General features: G+C 53.0%; 2 protein-coding genes across 3 annotated transcripts; one reads left to right on the forward strand and one right to left on the reverse strand.

The window, feature by feature from the left end:
* Positions 1-2,705: 2,705 nt before the first annotated feature.
* Positions 2,706-5,219, forward strand: FBXL15 (F-box and leucine rich repeat protein 15). The gene is made up of 3 exons (XM_084290439.1): positions 2,706-2,878; positions 3,396-3,898; positions 4,251-5,219. The coding sequence occupies exons 1-3, from the start codon at positions 2,717-2,719 to the stop codon at positions 4,438-4,440; spliced, it is 855 nt and encodes a 284-aa protein (XP_084146565.1). The 5' UTR covers positions 2,706-2,716; the 3' UTR covers positions 4,441-5,219.
* Positions 5,220-5,373: 154 nt separating this feature from the next.
* Positions 5,374-17,326, reverse strand: CUEDC2 (CUE domain containing 2). Of its 2 annotated transcripts, XM_084290438.1 has the most exons (11): positions 17,258-17,326; positions 16,697-16,797; positions 12,278-12,371; positions 11,317-11,460; positions 10,932-10,993; positions 9,601-9,734; positions 8,389-8,559; positions 8,140-8,217; positions 7,981-8,042; positions 6,352-6,412; positions 5,374-5,938 (listed from the first exon to the last, which is right to left on the reverse strand). In XM_084290438.1, exons 3-11 carry the CDS (start codon positions 12,349-12,351, stop codon positions 5,792-5,794), a joined length of 933 nt encoding a protein of 310 aa, XP_084146564.1. In that variant the 5' UTR covers positions 12,352-12,371; positions 16,697-16,797; positions 17,258-17,326; the 3' UTR covers positions 5,374-5,791. The 2 variants fall into 2 exon arrangements, with proteins under 2 accessions (XP_084146564.1, XP_084146563.1); XM_084290437.1 differs by lacking the exon at positions 8,140-8,217 and having other exon boundaries at positions 5,408-5,938.
* Positions 17,327-18,308: the final 982 nt, after the last annotated feature.

An 18,308-nucleotide genomic window follows, 5' to 3' on the forward strand; every position in this document is an offset into this window, starting at 1 on the left:
CCGGGGAGCGCGGGGGCAAAACCCCAGAGGTGCCACGGGTCCCAGCCCACCCGGGCTGCCCACGGGTGGGAAACGCCACTCCACCTGCAAGAAACCTCAAGGATGGGAAGAGAAACCCAGCCGCCACCCCACGCGTCCCACACGGATCCCGCACGGGGACAGCGGCGCGGCGGTGGGGACCCGGCCACGGCCTGCACGCGGTGGCTGGCGGCCAGCACTCGCTGCCCGATCGATGCACGATTAAAGAGCACTTTATTAGCCAGCCCAGCCATCGTTACCACGCGTGCGAGAGGGGAGAGGCCCAGGAGAGCCGGTGCCTCGCACACCCGCAGTGTCCTCAGGAGGAATTTGGGGGAGCTGCCCCTTCGTGCTGCTCTCCTGGCCGATGGCGAGCCCGGCTCCGTGCCCACCTGCCCTCACTGTCACCCAGAAGCGTGTCCCCATCTCACGGGGACACCGGGAGGAAGCAGCACGCTCCCCTCATCTTTAATGCATGGCAGCACTGCCATTTTCTCCCCTCCTCCTGCAGGCTCCTGCCTGCGCAGCCCGTCTCCCCCACACCGGGGACCGCGGGTCCCCGAGCTGCCTCGCACGCTGACGGCTTTCCCGGCCGGCTCGAGCAAAGCTGGGCTAATTAGGGGCCTCGCTGCCGCGGGATCAGCGACCTGATTCCTTCAGCAGCTTCTTGATGGCAGGAGGGCGGTGGGAGGGGGGGGTGGAGGCTTTTCTCTAAGCCGCCGCCGGAACGACAAATTTAACCAAGTGGAAGAGCTCAGAGCCCTCCTGGCGTGCCCACACCGGGGCCAGCCACACCTGCGCCCTGCTGGCTCCATTGCTTCCCATACCCACCTCTGCCCCTGGCTGCAGCCCTTCGCCTTCCCGCAGCCCTATGCCTCCGGAGCAGAAGCCCCTGTGCTCGCTGTCACCTGGCACCAAATCCTGCAGGAGCCTCTCCAGCCCCACGCCGTCCCTTCAACCTCCTGGTCTCTGCCAGCTCCCCGAGCCCAGCCAGAGCTCTGTGTAGCTACTGCCGGCTTTGTCCTTGCTCACCTCCACAGCCCTGCGGTGCTCCCGTCCCTGCCGAGCCCAGAAGGGTCTGGGTGTCAGCGGAGCAGCCCGGTGAGCAACTTGTTCCTTGGGAGAGCCTAACTGGAGCCACGGCACGACCCCCGGAACATCCCTCTGCTGTCGAAGGCTCTGGGGCTGTGCTTTGGCCTCGGTGGTCCTGCCAGCGCGGGCATGGCTGTCAGGCGGGTGGGAGCCCCTCACCCAGCTGGGGGGAGCACCATGGCCATGGGGAGCCTGGCCCTGCAGGAGTCCCGGGGGAGGCGAGGCAGCAGAGCTCCCTTTGTCTCCACACCGAGGGCTCCGGGGCAACCGGTGAGGTCATGTGTGTTCCCTCGGGGCCAGGGCTTAACTACACGGCTCTAATTAATCCCTTCTGTGCCAACACCCAACCACATCCTTGCTAGATATTAAAAGCCCACTGCAGCATAAGCCGAGTCTGCAATGGGTTGCTGCACTTATCTGTTACTCCGCCGAGCTGGTGGCTGGGGATAAATGGTGCAAAGCCCCCTCCTTGATGCTCAGCACAGAAATGCTGCTCCGGCGCTCACCCAGGCCTGGAGGCGGTAACAGATCAGCAGCAGGGCCCTCCTGCCATCCCAGGTCCCCAGCAGGGAGACGTGGGCAGCCCCTGGCTCTGGCTGCCCTCTGCTCCCCAGCACGGGGGTGGCACTCACCTGCTAAGGGTGGGTGAGGACGCGGCCCCGGGGTGCCTGCCAGCACCAGCATCGCTCCATCGGGACGAAGGCAAGAACGCCAGCGTGGTAAAGCCTGTCCTGGGGATGTGGGAGGTGGGGCCCCAGCGCAGTTGGAGCCATAAATAATCTCCCTACACAGCAGTTAAGGGAACAGTTGTGTGGGAGTACCTCTTGGTGAAAAGATGCTCAGGGAAAAGACGGTCTTGGAGGAAAGCAGTCGGCGGGTTCTGGCTGGGGGTGCGCTCTCCCTGGGGAGGGAGCAGCCTGGGGTCAGCGGGCTGCTCAGGGCCCCAGAAGCCGCCACACCAGGGAGACGAATTTAGGCTGAAACAACCCAAATGTGCAGCTCTGTGGTGCAGCCCCCCAGGACACATGTGGTGCTGCAGCGCGGAGCTGTGGGGCTGCTCTGCCTCGCCCTGCAGCAAGCCCCTGCCCTCCGCCTCCAGGGTCGCGGGGAGAGAGGTGAGAGGTGAGACGGGCAGGGGGTGCCGGGGGCGGGAGGGGCAGCACGGCCCGGGCACACAGCCCAGGGAGCGGGTCAGTTACTGCAGGACAGCTCGGGAACCCTCAAGTGGGGCCAAGGGGGAACATCTGCACGTGTGGAGGGGGAACGGGGCAGCGAGCCCGGGCACGGGGCAAGGGCTCCGGCGTGGCAGTGTCGGGACGGTGCCCCCCGGGGGGCGCAGGGCAGGAGGGCGGCTGCCCCTCCCCCTGTGCACGCTCCCCCCTAAAACCCGGCCCTAAAACCCTGCCCTGCCCCGGTGCTGAACGGACAGCGCCGAGCAGCGCGCATGCGCGGGGCCGCCCGCTTTCCCCGCGCCGGGCGGGGCGGTGGCGCGGGACACGCCCCCCGCGTGACGTCACTGCGGCGCCGGCAGCCGAGCCGCGGGTCCCGCTCCCGGTGCCGCTGCCGCTGGGTCCCGGTCCCGGTGGTCCCGGCCCCGCTGCCGGCCATGAGCGGGCTGCTGGCGCTGCCCTGGGAGGATGTGCTGGTGCCGCACGTGCTGCGCCTCCTGCCGCTGCGGCAGCTGCTGAGCCTGCGGAGGGTGAGCAGGGCCTTCCGCGAGCTCGTCCGCCTCTACCTGGCCAACATGCGGCGCTTCGACTCCGCGCAGGTACCGCGGGGAGGGCACGGCACGGGGCTGGGGGCGATGGTGGGGGCGGTGGGCCCGGGCTGCTGGCCCCGCGGCTGGGCGGCCGCGCTCGGGGAGGAGAGGCGGTGATTCAGGGCCCAGCAATGCCGCCCTCCTCGGCAGGCTGGTGGCAGCGGGGGCGGCACGGCCCCGGCCGGTCCTTGCCGTGGGGTGGGCACAGCCTGTGCGGGCCCTGGGGAGGCAGCGGTGTCCTGAAACACACAGGGTGCTCTGGCACGGTGGTTGCAGAGCAGGGACGTGGAGCTCAGCACGAGTGTATAAATGCAGAGGCAAGGGAAGGAGCAGGGAGCACCCTGTGGCAGTACCTGCTGCTGTGTGGGGGAGAGCTGGGGCAGTAGGGCTTGTCCTGGGGTCGGGAAAGGGGCTTTGGGCACCTCTGTGCCACCGTGGGCGAGAGGAAGGGAGCGGGTCTCTGGGAGCGCAGCATCAGGCTCGGCGCGCTCTCAGCAGCCCCGTTATCCCCGTGTTCCCCCCGCAGATCGCGCCCGCCATCCCCAGAGCCGCCTTCCTGACCCTGCTGCAGGACAACAAGGTGCTGCAGCAGCTGGCGCTGCAGAGCTGCTCGGCCTGGCTGACGGACGGGGAGCTGCTGCCGGTCATCAGGCAGAACCAGCACCTGCAGCACATCCAGCTGAAGGGCTGCGCCCAGCTCAGCTGCCAGGCGCTGATGGCCATCTCGCTGAGCTGCCCCAACCTGCGGCGGCTCTCCCTGGCCCACTGCGAGTGGGTGGACAGCCTGTCCCTGCGCAGCCTGGCCGACCACTGCAAGGCGCTGGAGGCCGTGGACCTGACGGCCTGCCGGCAGCTGAAGGACGAGGCCATCTGCTACCTGGTGCAGAAGTGCGGCAGGCTCAAGTCCCTGTCGCTGGCTGTCAACGCCAACGTGGGCGACGTGGCTGTGGAGGAGACCGCCAAGTGCTGCCCCGAGCTGGAGCACCTGGACCTCACCGGGTGTCTGCGAGTCAAGAATGACTCCATCAGGTATTGAGCAACGGGGAAGCTGGGTGGGGAAGGCAGGTGGCTGGGGTGTGGGTAAGAGACTGGGGGGGGAAGCCAGATTGCTTCATGCCGAGAGCAATTAGAGTGCAATTTGGGGGAGAAGCCACTAGCAAGGCATTCAGGAGAGGTGATATGTGCTGCTAAAAGCAAATTCCCTGGCGTGTCATGGAGATAGTTCGGGGATCTGACTGTGTTGCTTGAGTTCCTCTCAGAGTGCCGCAGCACCGTTCCCAAAGGATGGTGCCCGTGTGGCATGGGGAGCAGAGGAGGGTGAGCTGGGAACTGTGCTCTCAGGAGTCCTGGCCTGCAACCCATATGCGCTCTTTCTCGGCAGGGTCCTGGCTGAGTACTGCCCCAAGCTGCGCTCGCTGAAGGTGAAGCACTGCCACAACGTGGCCGAGTCCAGCCTGAGCGTCCTCCGAAGCCGTGGAGTGGAGCTGGATGTGGAGCCTCTGCCGCAGACGGCTCTCGTTCTCCTGCAGGACATGGCTGGCTTCGCCCCTTTCATTAACCTCCAGATCTAGGACTGCTGGGGAGGGGGGACCAACACCTCGCTGGGATCCCCGGAGGATGCCGGAGCCGGGTGCTGCTGAGACGTGCAGAGGGAGAGGTTGGTCCTGCTGGTGAGGCTGGCCCGAGAGGGGCTCACTCTCGTCTCTGGGGCTGTTTAACAGCCACTGCGTGTTTGTGAGTGAGCTCTGTTGGTGCCTCCTGGGAAAGTAACTCCCTCTGCAGCGGTGTGGAGAGAGCGAGGGACTTGTGGGAACACCGTGGTGCTGAACAGGCCTTGGCTAGACCAGCTAATAGTCAGGATTTATTTTTTTGTTGTATTTTAAATCTCCAAGTGGCAGCTGTCCAGAGAGCAGGGGAGTTTGGGGACTGTGGACTGCTGTCCCCTGGGGCGGGCGTGCAGGGCATGCCAGCGGAGCTGTTGAGACCAAATCAGGCCAGCTGGAGCAGAATGGAGAAAAGCTGCCAGTTCTCCCCTTGGAAGAGGGTGGGCCCCTCTGAGCTCTGGGAGGAGGACAGTGCCAGCCCAGCTCCAGCCTGTAGCCCTGGCTAGCCTGGCACCAAAGGCCTGGTGTGGTGCAGCGTGGCAACCTGTATGTGCAGACCTAGCTCCTTGCCACGGGGCGCTGGGTTAGGCGGGTGCAAGGCTGTTGTTTCCCAGGGGAACACGCTCCTAACCACGCTTTCACCAGAGGAAGGGCACCAAACCTAGCTGTGCTGTCACTGAGAGCAGTTGGTCATCACCATTTGTTTCTTCCAGATTCTGAATTACATTTCAGTAGTGCCCCAGCCTGCTTCTACATCCCGCTCTATGTTGTGTGGCCATAGTGTCCACATTCAACGGTGGAGAGAAATGGCAGGGGCCCTGTCCGTACTGTCGGCTGGAGTTTTTTGAGCGCTGCAGGTTATCTTGGCAGGGAGAGCCCAGTTCCTGTCTTTTGCCCCAGGAGGGATTAGAGGCAGAGTCTGTAAAGCACGTGCAGCTGAACTACACACCAGTTTGCATCATCTTTATTGGCACTTGCACTCAAAGCAGGAGTGCACACAGACTTCTAAAAAGCTTGCTGCAAAACCACAAGCCACATCTTAGATCTAAGAACGTCCCATGCAAGGAATAGCAGAGAATGCCCAGGCCCCCGCTAGCCGCTGTGGTGTGCCCCTGGGGGCAGGACAGCTACCCCCAGAGAGGCTTGTCCTTGTCAGCTGGGTTAGTTCAGGAAGCTGAAAGCAGTGTCCTGGCTCCCAGGTTAGTTCCAGTTAGTGGTGGGTGGGGTGGAGGAGTCCCCTCTCATCCCTAGTGCCACGTGTCCTTCCTCCCACGCCTGGCCAGCGAGGTGGAGGCTGAAGAGCAGGAGGACCTGGCTGTCAGTGGAACTTGTACTTCCTGGCTGGTTTGAGGCTGATGTAAGTTTTCTTCATCTCCTCGCTCTCTGGCTTCTTGATGTCTTTGTACCTCTCTCCCTTTGTACTCACCACCTGGTTATCGATATAGCGGATCAGCTTCTTGGGAGCCTGGAGAGGAAAGACAAACACCAAGTGGATGGCTGCTGGGGAAAGGAAAGGGACAAGCATAAGGAAAGCTGTGTTTGGGGGTGGAGGAACAGCAAGACTAGGTTGGGAGGAGTTACCTGTCCTTTTTGTGGGGAATCTTGGCTAGAAAGGCAAACAAAGCTGTTGGACAGGGGGGAGGGAGGGAGGGATGGCAGAGCAGGAACCATGCTAGTCAGTGGTAGGTACTGACAGACCCTGCGGTGACTAAACTAACCTTCTCTTTTGTAAACTAACCTTCCCTTTTGCTCTCTAGTGGCTCTGTGAATGTTCCTGCCTTGGGACTGCCTCTGCTCTTTGGACTCGCGGTCTGCTCTTTAAACCTTGTAGCCAAAGGCATTCAAACTCTGGGTGAGCTGGATCTGCTCTCTTCTCACCTCTTTTGGTGGAGCTGGCCGATGTGTTTTCTGATCTTCTGCACTATCCACCATCATGTATCTGAAACACAAGAAGCATTTGGTGAATGCTGCAATGTGCATTGCCTAGGGCTATTCACAACCTACATCTTTTTTTTCCTGGCTGGTCTGTGGCTGTGCAACGTGTCCTACTTGCCTAGATTGCAGCTAGGAGTGTTTAAGGTTCCCCTTTGGATGACATGGGCAAGAAGTGTGTCATCATTCTGGTGGGAATCCAGCAGGATTCTCCTGGAGTAACATCCTTGGCCCTAAGTGAATGGTATGAAAAGCTCAGGCTGTTGAGAATGCGGTTAGTCTCTGTAAAATGGAGAAGTGCTGCGGTCTGGCATGCTCTGCCACTGGGGTAGCTTTGCTCCTTTTCAGTCTGAGTGATGGCAGCCAAAGGAGATGAGGTAAAATCAGAGGGCCAAACTGGTTGCTTCTGCCCTGAAGAGATGGTATGCCTTTCACACTATGTAGTACTTGTCTAGGAAACAAATTTGAGCTGGAAACAACTCTGTAAAAGCATCACCTCTTTCCCTATTTAATTGAAACGTCAGGGCCCAAGTGTTCGCTTGCTGTACTGCTGAGGTACTGGAGCTGGTTTCACAGGTGGGCAGCACAGCTGGCCATGCCTTCTCCCTCAGTAGTTAGCACAGTTGTTCCCATGTATCTTCAGCTATGGTGATCTGCTCTCTGTACCTGTGCTTGAACAATGTTTGAAGTACAGGATGTTGCCAAAACGTCATTAAAGTGAAGTTCCTAGAAACGTAACTATCAGCTGGTGTTTTTTTTTTTTTTTTTTTTTTTTTCTGTTCCCTTGCATTTGACTCTGAAAGAAGCCTGCACAGGAGACCAGCAAGGACAGGGACTGTTAATTCTGTCTGGATGCTATTCTGCCTTGCTTTATCTTCCCTAGACCATCAGTTGTTTGTTCCCTCACTGATAAGCATGTGAAGTGGTGGAAAAGATTGATGGATAGACTGGCTGGACAGACACGTGGAAACTGCATGCCCACAGAAGAATACTCATGAAAGCCAAGATCTTTAAGTGGATCGATCAAACCACACTGGGTTTTCTATTGAGAATAAAATGCTTTTGGACATGAATAAAGGTAAACCAATCTAAAGCCACTTTCATTCCCCAGAAGTCTTTAGGGAGTCTTTGGAGTGGTTTCTTTAAATGCATTGAATTTACACCTTCAGCAACTGAGATTTGATCTTCCCAATGTTGCTGTACAGTCTCTTAAAGATATCTTTAGACTTGTTTGGACTGTCTCCAAGGATGGAGGCATGAATGAGCTGCTGTAGTTCTACAAGGCACCACGTGTTACCTGAGCTGCGGGCTGATGTTTGTGCCTTGAACCTTTAACCGGGGCCTCAGCTGACAATGCTGTGATTTACAGTATGCTTGCAGGAGGTTGAAACCTCACACACAGCCAGTGCTGTGACCCAGCTGATGGAGGTAAGCTGTTTGTGTGCCAGGGCTCTGAAAGAAACCCCAACCTCTTTTCCCAGCCAAAGGTCATACTTGTGCGTAGATCTTTCAGCTACATGTGAATCAGCTATCTCCTTTATTGTGAGCAGAATATGGGGTTCTTTGGGTACTTACTTCTGTAAGATAACCTGCTTCAGTTCCTCATGGTTAGGTACTCTGCGGGGCCGTGCCAGTTCCTGGGAGGAGACAAAGCAGGTGTGTAAGTAGCAGAACACACAGGGTGCGCAGCTGCCCTGCTAGCTCAGCCCAGTCCAGCTGCTGATGCAGTACTCCCAGCCCGTGGGGGAAGCGGGGTGCCTTGCGCAGCTCCGTGGTGCTGGCTGGGTGTAGGCACAGCCTGTACTTGGAGAGCTGAGGGAGGGAGAGGGGGGTGTTTTGGGTGATTTTCCTGGTCCATTGCTGGGAGCGTGGAAAGTTCCTGCAGTCAAAGTTCCCATTCGTGGTGGGCAGCTGGGATACCTGTCTTTATCTGAGCTCTGCACAGCTCTTCGGCTCGGTGCTGCCCAGCTTAGAGCACATTACCTTCACACTTGCACCTGCTGGGCCAATTTCCACCTTCTCTTCCACAATTAACTGCACTGCCTCCTCCAAGTTCCCCAGGGCCATGGCTAGTGCCTTCTCTGCCTGGCTCACAGTACAGGCAGGGAACATCTCCAGTAGCAGCTCTGTGCCATTCTTCAAGTCATCACCTTCCTAGTTGGAGCAAGAGAGACAAAGCTCTGATTTTGCATCAAGTCAGAAAATTCAATTTGCCTATTAATGAGAGAGAGCATTCAGCTAAAGAGTGACTGTAAATCCCATTCCTGAAGCTAAAAGGGAATTGTATCTGCAAGGACAAAGCATCCCTTAATCTCTTCCCTACTTCAGCCTTTAAAATAGGATTTCTGTTCCCTCACCTGTGTAGCCCTGCTATTTATCCCCTAGGAGTGAACTTCCTGGGCACTGTGGTTCAAATGCTTGAACTCCTCCCCTTCTGAGGTTATGTGCCCTTTGATCGGAAAGGGATGACACTCCTAAGCATGGGGACCTGCAGCTACACCAGAAGGAAGCACAGCAGCAACATTTCCTAGAAGGCTGTGGACACAGAAGGATTGAACTGCAGAGCAGTAAGACGCCAGTACTGGAGAAACAGCAAGCAGAGCTTTGGGGTAAGGAGGTGGGGGGCCTACTAGGCACTGCAGTGCCTGCAGCATGGGGCACGCTGACTGGAGCTGCGGGATCAAGACTGCCGTGCCAATGACTGTGTGGTTCAGCTCAGCATGTACGCAGCACAGGTCGCTGTGGGTGGGACCGGTGTCTTCAGGACTGACACAGGTGTGGCTACTACAAACCGCATCACAGCCGGGGAGTGATCAGGCTCAAACTGTCAACTGAGGTGAGTGGAATGGGGTGAAGTGGGGTGGAGCCTGGCTAGTGCTATAGAGGCATCCTTACTGCACTGCTGTAGGATCTTGGAGAGCCCTGGGACAAGCTCTCTCTTGCCCTACTACCTCAGGACAGGGAAGGATGAGCCAGAGTGATGGCTCATGCTCTTCTGGCAGCACTTAATTTTCTTGTTCCGCTTACTGACGCTGTCTTGCTCAGGCCACGCAATGGGGGAGATCACAGGCATCAACGACGCTGTGTCACAGCCTGTGCTGTGCTTCCTGTCGGAGCCAGAAAATGACTGAGGTGTTGCTGACAGCCTAGTGCTAGGTGACGCTGTCACCCTGCTTCCCTGTGGCGTGGACATACCTGGGCCTCGGCTCTGTCTGTTGGAGTGCACAGCCTCTCCCCATTGCAGGCTCCAGCTCCAGGCTCCTGGCCCTTGGTCAGGTCTTCAGAGGGTGCTTCACTCCTGGGTTCGGCAGCCTTTTGGCCAGGTTTCTCTTAAAGACACAGTGGTATGTACTGAGCAACAGCCCCACAGAGGCCAGAGCTCTGTGCTTTCTGTTAGCATTAGATTGCTAGTACAGCATTTGCCAAAGTAAATCCCTTTTAAATGACAAAACTGGGAACCGCTACTGTTCCTCCTGCCTTCACTGAACTAAGGCATCACTTTGATTTTAAATTTAGGAATACACAATGGTGGTTCCAGCCTGTGTGTGACCCAGTGCATCCTGTGGTCAGCTTACTCTGATGCATTTCTTTTTACAGGTTCGTTCTGTGTCTCTGTAAGGATTTCACCTCTGTTCTATCTTGTCTAAAGCTGGGATGGTGCTCTCCTTCCATGTGCAGGCTGTATCAGGATCCTCAAAGGGTAGGATGGGGGGCACCAGAGCAGAGCGGTAGGTTTTGTCAAGTTCAAGAAAGCAGCAAGCAAGATAAAAGGATTGTCTGTTCTACATGGTGTAGCCTTCTGGCTCCTGGTAAGGCAGCAGTGATGTTGTTAGACAGGCAAAACCCAACCTGTTATGTATGGTTTAATATCCAGGCACTTCACCTGTCTGCTCTCCAACAGGAACTGCCTTTGGGGCTGGTTAGTATAGCTATCCAGCTGACCTGTGAGCACTGAGATCAGAAAGTGCTTACTGCAGTAGTCTTCTGCAGTCCTGCATAACACAGGCCAGAGAGCACATCACAGCTGATTTTGCGTCTGTGACGTGGATCGTGAGTGAATGGGAAGTGAGCTCTGAGTACGCTCAAAGTCTAATCTCTATTTTGTGATGCACCTGAGATGGGCTGCCCAGCAGTACTATCCGTTAGTCGGATGGCTATCAGAGGAGGCAGAAATCTCACTTTCAGGATTAACCTATAGCAGAATTTTGGCAAACATCCCTGTATCTGCTATGACTTTCTTTTTACTCTGGATTTTATCTCAACAGAGGTGTTTAGAGATCTGGTCAAGTGTTTTTCACCCCAGCCTCTTGGACAGTACTCCGTATGACTCAAGCCTCCTGTGTATTTACATCAAAAACCTGGCTGAAAATTATAAAGAAAAAAAAAAGTCAACCAATTCAGGCTAGCCTGTAAGATCCTAAGTTTTGCAAACTGGATTGTTTTATGCTGTGACACTGCTCAACTCCAAACACTAAGACTGAAAATGTGCAGAATATACTTGCTTGTACTGAAACCGTGTAACTCACCTTTGTTGCGTGCTTCACCAAGCCTTTCTGAGAGAGAGAACATCATTTCACAAACATCCCCACTGCAAGAGACAGAAGCTGAATAATTAGTGTGAGGAATAAAAGCACTAGCCTCTCCTTCTTGACTACCTCTTTACAGAAAGACAAGGTTTAATGGGAAGTCCAATAAACAAAACTGGCGTTTAAGACAGCCAAGGACCTAGCTTGCAAACTATACTGGGATTAGCATTTATGTATTCAGGCAATGCCTGTCTTAATCATCGTGGCACAGGTTTGGTACTAACACCTCCCCATCTGGGTACAACAAAAGAATTCATGTCATTGAGCTGGTTGGGTCCAGACACCCATTGCGTGGCATGCACGTACAAGGCAGGAGCACTCATACCTGGGGATCTCTGCAAAGCCCGGAATGTAAGCCTCCATCATTTCTATGAAGGTGTCCATGTCAAACGTCTCCTCAGAGGACTCTGGTGAGCCCAGCTCTTCCAGGACACCCGTGATGTAAGAAAAGAAAACATCATCCATCCCACTGGAGACAAAGAGAACACAGGACATGGAAGCAGGGTCAACAGGATTATTTTTTTTCTTTCTCATTCCGTGCCTACTCTGTCTAACCTTGTGTCTTTCTAATACAGCAGTAGGAGAACCTATGTGGACTGTATCTTATGGGCAGGTCCCACCAGTAAAGCCAAGCAGCTGCTCTGTAGTCGAGTGGGAAGCATTCACAGATAAGTTCAGAAAATACTGCGTGCTGTTCTTTTGCCTAGGCAGCACTGAATGAAAGCCACAGCACCTGTCTAGAACTACCCAAAACATTCCAAGTGCTCAAACTCTGACTTTTCTGGGTTGACTGCTGTTCTAGGTGATCTCATTATATTTTGTCAAGTTGCAATTTCTGTGGGATGCAGCATTCTCTGCTTGCTGCTCTACACTTGTGTTATTGCTGCCACTGGCTGCAGAACCAGCTGCTGTGCTCTAGCCTCAAGGTGGCTGTATCTTTGCGTGCAGGCAGAGTTCAGAACAGGGAGAGCCTGGACATAGTGGTGCATGCTCAGAAAGCCCTGTGGGATTGCTGTGGATGAATGGAATTCCATATTCTTATGTATATTACTGGACAAAAATTAATCATCTTGGTCATCAAAGAAATGGCATTACTAGGTTTCAATGCTGAAAGATGGTTGTTCAAGGATTTATACCAAAGCCTGTGCAAATTACCTGCATCCTGGATTTGACTTAAGAAAAAGCAGTACGGCAGAGCTGTAATATTCCACTTAGAGTTCAGCATAATGTGCAGAAAGACAATTAATGCAGAGTTCAAGCTAAAACGGTATTAGACCTCAACATACCTGAGGTCTGCAGCAGGGATGAGGGACTGGATGAAACGTGTCAGTGTGTCTCGAATGATTCTTTCAAGCTCCATGTCTCTGTAAACCCTTCTCTCTGAAAAAGAGGAAGAAAACTCCATGTAATTTTAAAGGCAAGTAGTAGGTCAAAATATCACCAAGATCAAAAGGTAAGCATGGTATAAGCAAGCGTGTTCTTCCCATCAGAACAATTCGTGAACCCCTCCAGCATGGCTTGATGTTCCCGGGTAACAGCAAAGACATCAGCATTATGAGGATCCACTGGAAATACCAGCCCAAAGTAGCCCAATCTCTTGGGCATCTCCTGCTCACGCTGATGCTGGCAATATGCAGCTGTACCGTACGTTTAACAAGTCCCTCGCAGGAAGGAAAGCTGCAAATGCAGATGTGCCCAGCTGCAGGACCTCAGAGGCACCTCCTGAGCAGGAACGCTGTGCTCTCCAGCGGGGAAGGGGCGGCTTGCGCTCACTGCAGGAAGGGGTGGACCTTTCTTCGGCTAAGAGTGTTCTCACTGATGCTTGGACTCAAAAATGAGTGGGAGTGGGAGGAAGGGTTACGTCTCTTGGAGAAAGGAAAACCTTGACTGGATTTCACAGGGAAATACCAAGCAGGGCACAGACAACTAGTCTCCCAGCCAAAATATCAAAGGTCTCCAGGTCAGGCACAGACTGCCAGTGGAATCCCGCCCAAACAGCAGCCTGTTGTGCTCAATAAATGAGCCTTTCTGCAGACAATGCAGCTGCAACAAGGGGCACTTGATAACCCAAAGCTCTCAGGGGAGTTCTAAGAATCACAGAGCTCCTACAGAAGTAACAGCAGAGGGGGGCTGCCCACAGCCCTGCTTCAGCCATCAGTGGTGGGCCTGGACTCAGTCTGGTGGAGAAAAGCCATTCCTCAACCATTCCTTCCCACTTGGGTCTACAAAGCTGTGGGGTGGGCAAACTCCTCGTGTAAGCACAGAGTTCTTCCCGAAGAAGAAAACTAGACCTGCGTGTACAGAAACTGCCATGGTCATCAGCCAAAAAGCTTCCAGGCTGTGGAAGTCATCATGCTCCCCTCATCTCACACAGAGCAGGACCTGACCAGGACTGTTTCACACTGACTTAGCAGAGCGGTCTCAGTTGCTGTTCCCATGGAATCAAAAAGTTTTAGCATTTCCTGAGATGAGACTTCCAGAGCTAGCAGGATAGAAACAAACCCAGCCCATCATCCTCAGCACTGCTGATACAGGACCTATAAAGGACCAAAGCACAACAGCATTTTGACAGATCTATCTGCAGTCTCAGGGCCCATTTGAGGTCTGCACTGCACTTGGCCACCACTGCAGGTCACCAGAGTACATGTACACTCTTGTGTTTGTGGCTGGACAGAGCACAGCCCAAACATTTTCAGGTAGGAGCTCTTCATGCAAAGAGCCCAAGCGAGCCCCTGCGCTGCTTTTTCCTTCAGTCTCATGAGAATCCTTTGCTTGCTTTTATCAGTTTTGCAGGTGTCATAGCCTGCAAGCATGGAAGCTGGCTGTAAAAACCACTCTGTGTAAAAACACCTTCCTGCTGCCCATTTGTTGGTTTAGTGGTGGTTTTTTTTTTTTTTTTTTTTTTGTTGTTGTTGTTTTTTTTATGTTCTCTAGTGGTGCGACAGAAACAAGTTTGTCTTTGCATCGCACCCAGAAAAAAAGGTGAGCTTTGTTCTATCCTTCTCAGACATCAAAGAGCCAACGGTAAGATTTTGAATCTTAGTCATGGCAAGAATACTGTCCTAAGCAGCATGTTTTTTCCCAATTTTTAAGCTGAATCTGCAAACACTGGCAACCACCAAGCCCCCTAAACTTATATATGAACAAGCACAAGAGAAGTAATTTTCTTTTTATGGAAATGAGAGAAGGAAAATCAACATTTAGCAGTCAAAACATTCTTCCTACTGCCACTTCTATCAAGAATGCTTACTTCCTTCTTATTCAGTTTTCACAACTTGGAAGCTGAAGCCTAAAAGATTTTGTCCATTTCCATGAAACAGGCCCATATTCTGTAAGAGATGCTGCATAGTAACCAATAACATTTCCTGACAACCCAATTACCTGAACAACAGAGCACAATTCCCCATGTCAAAGGCACTTTTGTGAGGTCCATAAATTAGCTGCTGGTAATTTATTCTGATCAATAGAACAGGCAAAGTCACTCATCTCCTTAATCAAAGGCAAGTGTCAGACTGGGACAAGAGAAACAGGAAAAAATAATTCAGAAGTGGTATTGTAGAGGTGGCCAGTTACCAACTGGTCTCGAATCCGTTCCCCAACCTCTGACAACCAAGAAAAATACTGGTTTGAAAGGTTTGAAAATATCAAGATACTTTCCTGCAGAGTTACTATGTTGTGTATGAACAAAAGCCATTTCCTTGCGTCTATGAGAAGAAAGAAGCCACCAGGGTCTAACTACTGTGTATAAATTCTCCCTGGCATCTCACACAAATCCATCCACCAGCACACTTGAGATTTAAGGTTTATATCCAGGGAAGCCATGCTGCCACTTTTAGCCTGCCTTTGAAGAAAGGAAACCCCTTAATGACAAAAGCAGCCTTACAATGAAGGACAGAAAGGCAAGGTGAGCAACTATTTTTTTTTCATGGGTCAGTCACCATCCTTTACCTGGGGAACCCACCTCTGCTCCGATAAAACCACAGGCACCAGCCTTCTGAGAGACAGGCACACTTGCATTTCATCATTTATTGCTGGGAGGAGTGATTTTATTCCCTGGTAAATAAACTGTCCTTGCAAAACTTAACTTCTTGGGATCTGTAAAGCACAATGGTCTCTGCCAAGCAAGGCTTGTGGAAAGTAAAGTCCTCAGTGTCCTCGGGCCTTTCAGATTTGGTGGGTATTGAAAGAGGGAGCTGATTAAAAACCTATGCACAAACATTTTCAAATGGATTCTTCAGGGAAGAAACCTATGTTGCTGCATGTTCATCTCCACATATATCCAAGTTCAGAATTACATAACGCAGGACCCTAAGGCACCTTATGTAACATACCTTCAAATGCCAATTTTTTTTTTCCAGTGGTGCAATAGTTAAGGGAGAGATTTACTAGAAAACCTTATCCTTTGCGCACAGTTTTGTGGAGGAGTGATTTACAACGCGCTGCATGATCTAAAACCCAAAGGCAAGAGAAATTGCTTTCCCGGGAGTACAATTGTACTGAAAAGGTGCTATCATCATTTTAAACTTCCAGCCATAATTGCAGTGCGGATTTTAAGATCACTTCAGAAGTTGTCAGCCAACTCAAATACGTCTGTGAAAGTCCTGCTGCATTTCTTGTCATTATGATGTGGGCATGGCTTATCATGCTGCACAGGATCTAACTTGCTTTTTCTAGTTATGCTATATTCAAAAAAAGTTGGCTTCTTTTTGTACAATGCACATGAATCCGCTTTTCTTCAGAAAAAGGAGAAAAATCTGAAATGTTTGCATATGGCTAGATCATTTCTGAAGACTTTCAGTTCAAATTTCTGTAATCATTCTTAAATGGTCAATGGGATGTGATGGGAATGATTTATAGTGCCTTAGATTTTATATTAACAAGATAGACTTTAGGAGAACAATTTAGGAAAAGGCTTCTGAGCTGAGAGGAACTGCCATTTGGATGTATATCAATTTTTATGAGATCATAAATTTGCCTACCAAAGAGTCGAGGTTGCTGCAAGAGGAAGGAGATGCATGTTGTAGGCCTTGGTTGTATGCCTTCGGAGCAGGCTAGAGAAAATTTAGGTAAAAATGATCAGGCTTTCTGGCTGAGGGATTGACTATAACACCTTTACAAGGTTCTTTTAGCTCAAGTTCCAGTAATTACTCTTAAGTGAGTAAGTAATGGAACAGGGATGGTTCGCTGTGCTCTCTCTGAACACTTGCTATGAGAAGGTACAAGGCACTTCTCGTGCAGCTGTGTGTGTGTACGTGCTTGGGAAAGCAGAGACCCCTGGGACACAAGGAGCTCTTGGTACAGCCTGTGACATACAAACTCAGAGGAAGTCTCCGGTACATCCAAGCAGAAATCAGACCTGCAGGAAAGATGGAGAGCTGTGGCTATAGCCCACCGACCTACTTTTCCTCCTGAAACTTCGCTGACTTGAAATAAAACTTTCCAGGCTGCATAACACCTTATGTTCCGGTGTACCCGTTTTTTGTTTTTCCTGCTAAAGAAGTCCCTGAAAGGACCTCCACGGTACGGCTGCTATGGGAAAGCAGGCTGAGGTCATTGAAAACATCAGCACAGTGAGCTGCTTACTGATACAACAACAAGGCTGTTGTTAATAACATAGTCCCTTCCCAGGAGGGTAGCAAAGCCGGAATTCCCCCTCAGTGGGGTGGCTGCAGGCCGGTGGTGCCCTGCTGCCGCTGGTCCCTTACCTGAGCAGGCCCTCTGCCCTCTGCCTGTGCTCACAGGGCACCCCGCTGCCCGCAGCGACAGCACATCCTGCTGGGGACAGGCCAGGAGCCGGGGACCCTCCCTGGGAAAGGACAGCTCGGTTAGCCCGACAGCGAATAGAACACGTTTGCTCTTTGCGTGTGGTGGCTTTGGGGCACGGCTGCTGTCACCTGTGCCTGCCTCCCCAGCCGCCGCGGGTGGCGTTGTACCCCTCGGCACAACGTCTGCACGCGGTGACCTCGGACTCAGCACGGCGCCCTGGAGCCCGCTGCCCCCGGCGTTTTGCCGATATTCCCCATGTCTGCGCCGAGCCCCGCTCACCGCCGGGGCACCGCAGGAGCGCGTGTGGCGCCCGGCGGGCCGCGCTGCTCCCGGCCGCCCTCACAGGGCCCCTGCTGCCCCCCCTCCCGGACCGGGGACCCCAGGAGGCCGCAGGGGCGCCGCAGGGGCCCCGCGGGCCGGCCCCGGCCCCGTCCCCTCCGTGCCCCTCAGCCCCGCCGCTCCCCCCCCCGCGCTGAGGCAGCGACCGTTGGCGGGGTCACCTGATCGCGCCGCCGCCGCCGCCGCCGGTCCCGCGCGGCGCTCTTGAACGCGTCACGTGGCCGCGGAGGGCGCCGCCGGCCGCAGAGGCGGGCGGGCGTAAGGGGAGAGCGGCGGAGGGCTGGCACCGCTCCCCGCGCCGCCATCTTGGTTGAGGGCACGAGCTGTGAGGGGCGGCGCGGTGGATGTGTTGCCCGCCGAGTTTTTGAGGGCGATAAAAGGACATTTCGCAGTGAAAACAATACATTTTTGAGGTGAAATAAGATAGTTTAAGATGAACACAAGATACTTTTAACTGAAAGCAAGGCAATCTGAGGTGAAAACAAGATATTCTGTGGAGAACACAAGACATTTTCAGGTGAAAATGATGTTTTGCAGTGAAAGCAAGGAGTTCTGAGGTGAAAAAAATACATTTTGGGGTAAAAAAAGACATTCTGTGTTTAAAACGACGTTTTGTGATGAAAACAAGGCATTTTGAGGTGAAAATGTGGAATTTTAGGGTGAAAATGAGACATTTTGGAGTAAAAACTACATGCTTTGAGGTAAAAAGAAGACATTCTGGGAGGAAAACAAGGCATCTTGTGATGAAAAGATATTTTGGGGGTGAAAATGAGGCTTTTTGGGTGAAAAGAAGACATTTTGGGGTGAAAACGAGGCATTTTAGGGTGAAAATGAGATTTTTTGGGTTCAAGATGAGGCATTTTGAAATGAAAAAAACTCGTTTTTTGCTGAAAACAACACATTTTGCAATGAAAAAATGACGTTTTGGGGTGAAATCAAGGCATTTTGAGCTGAAACCTAGACATTTTGGGGGGAAACAGGGACATTTTGAGGGGAAAATGAGTCATTTTGGGGTAAATACGGGACATTTTCTGGTAGAAAGGAGAAATTTTGAGGTGAAAAGGTATTTTCGGGGGAAAACAGGACATTTTGAGGGGAAAACGAGTCATTTTGAGGTGAAAACGGGACATTTTGGGGTGAAACGCTATTTTGAAGTGTAAACAAGAAATTTTGTGGAGAAATAAGGGGTTTTGAGGTGAAAAAGAAACATTT

Source organism: Netta rufina (genome assembly GCF_964035555.1).
Source record: "Netta rufina genome assembly, chromosome: 7".
Lineage (NCBI taxonomy): Eukaryota > Metazoa > Chordata > Aves > Anseriformes > Anatidae > Netta > Netta rufina.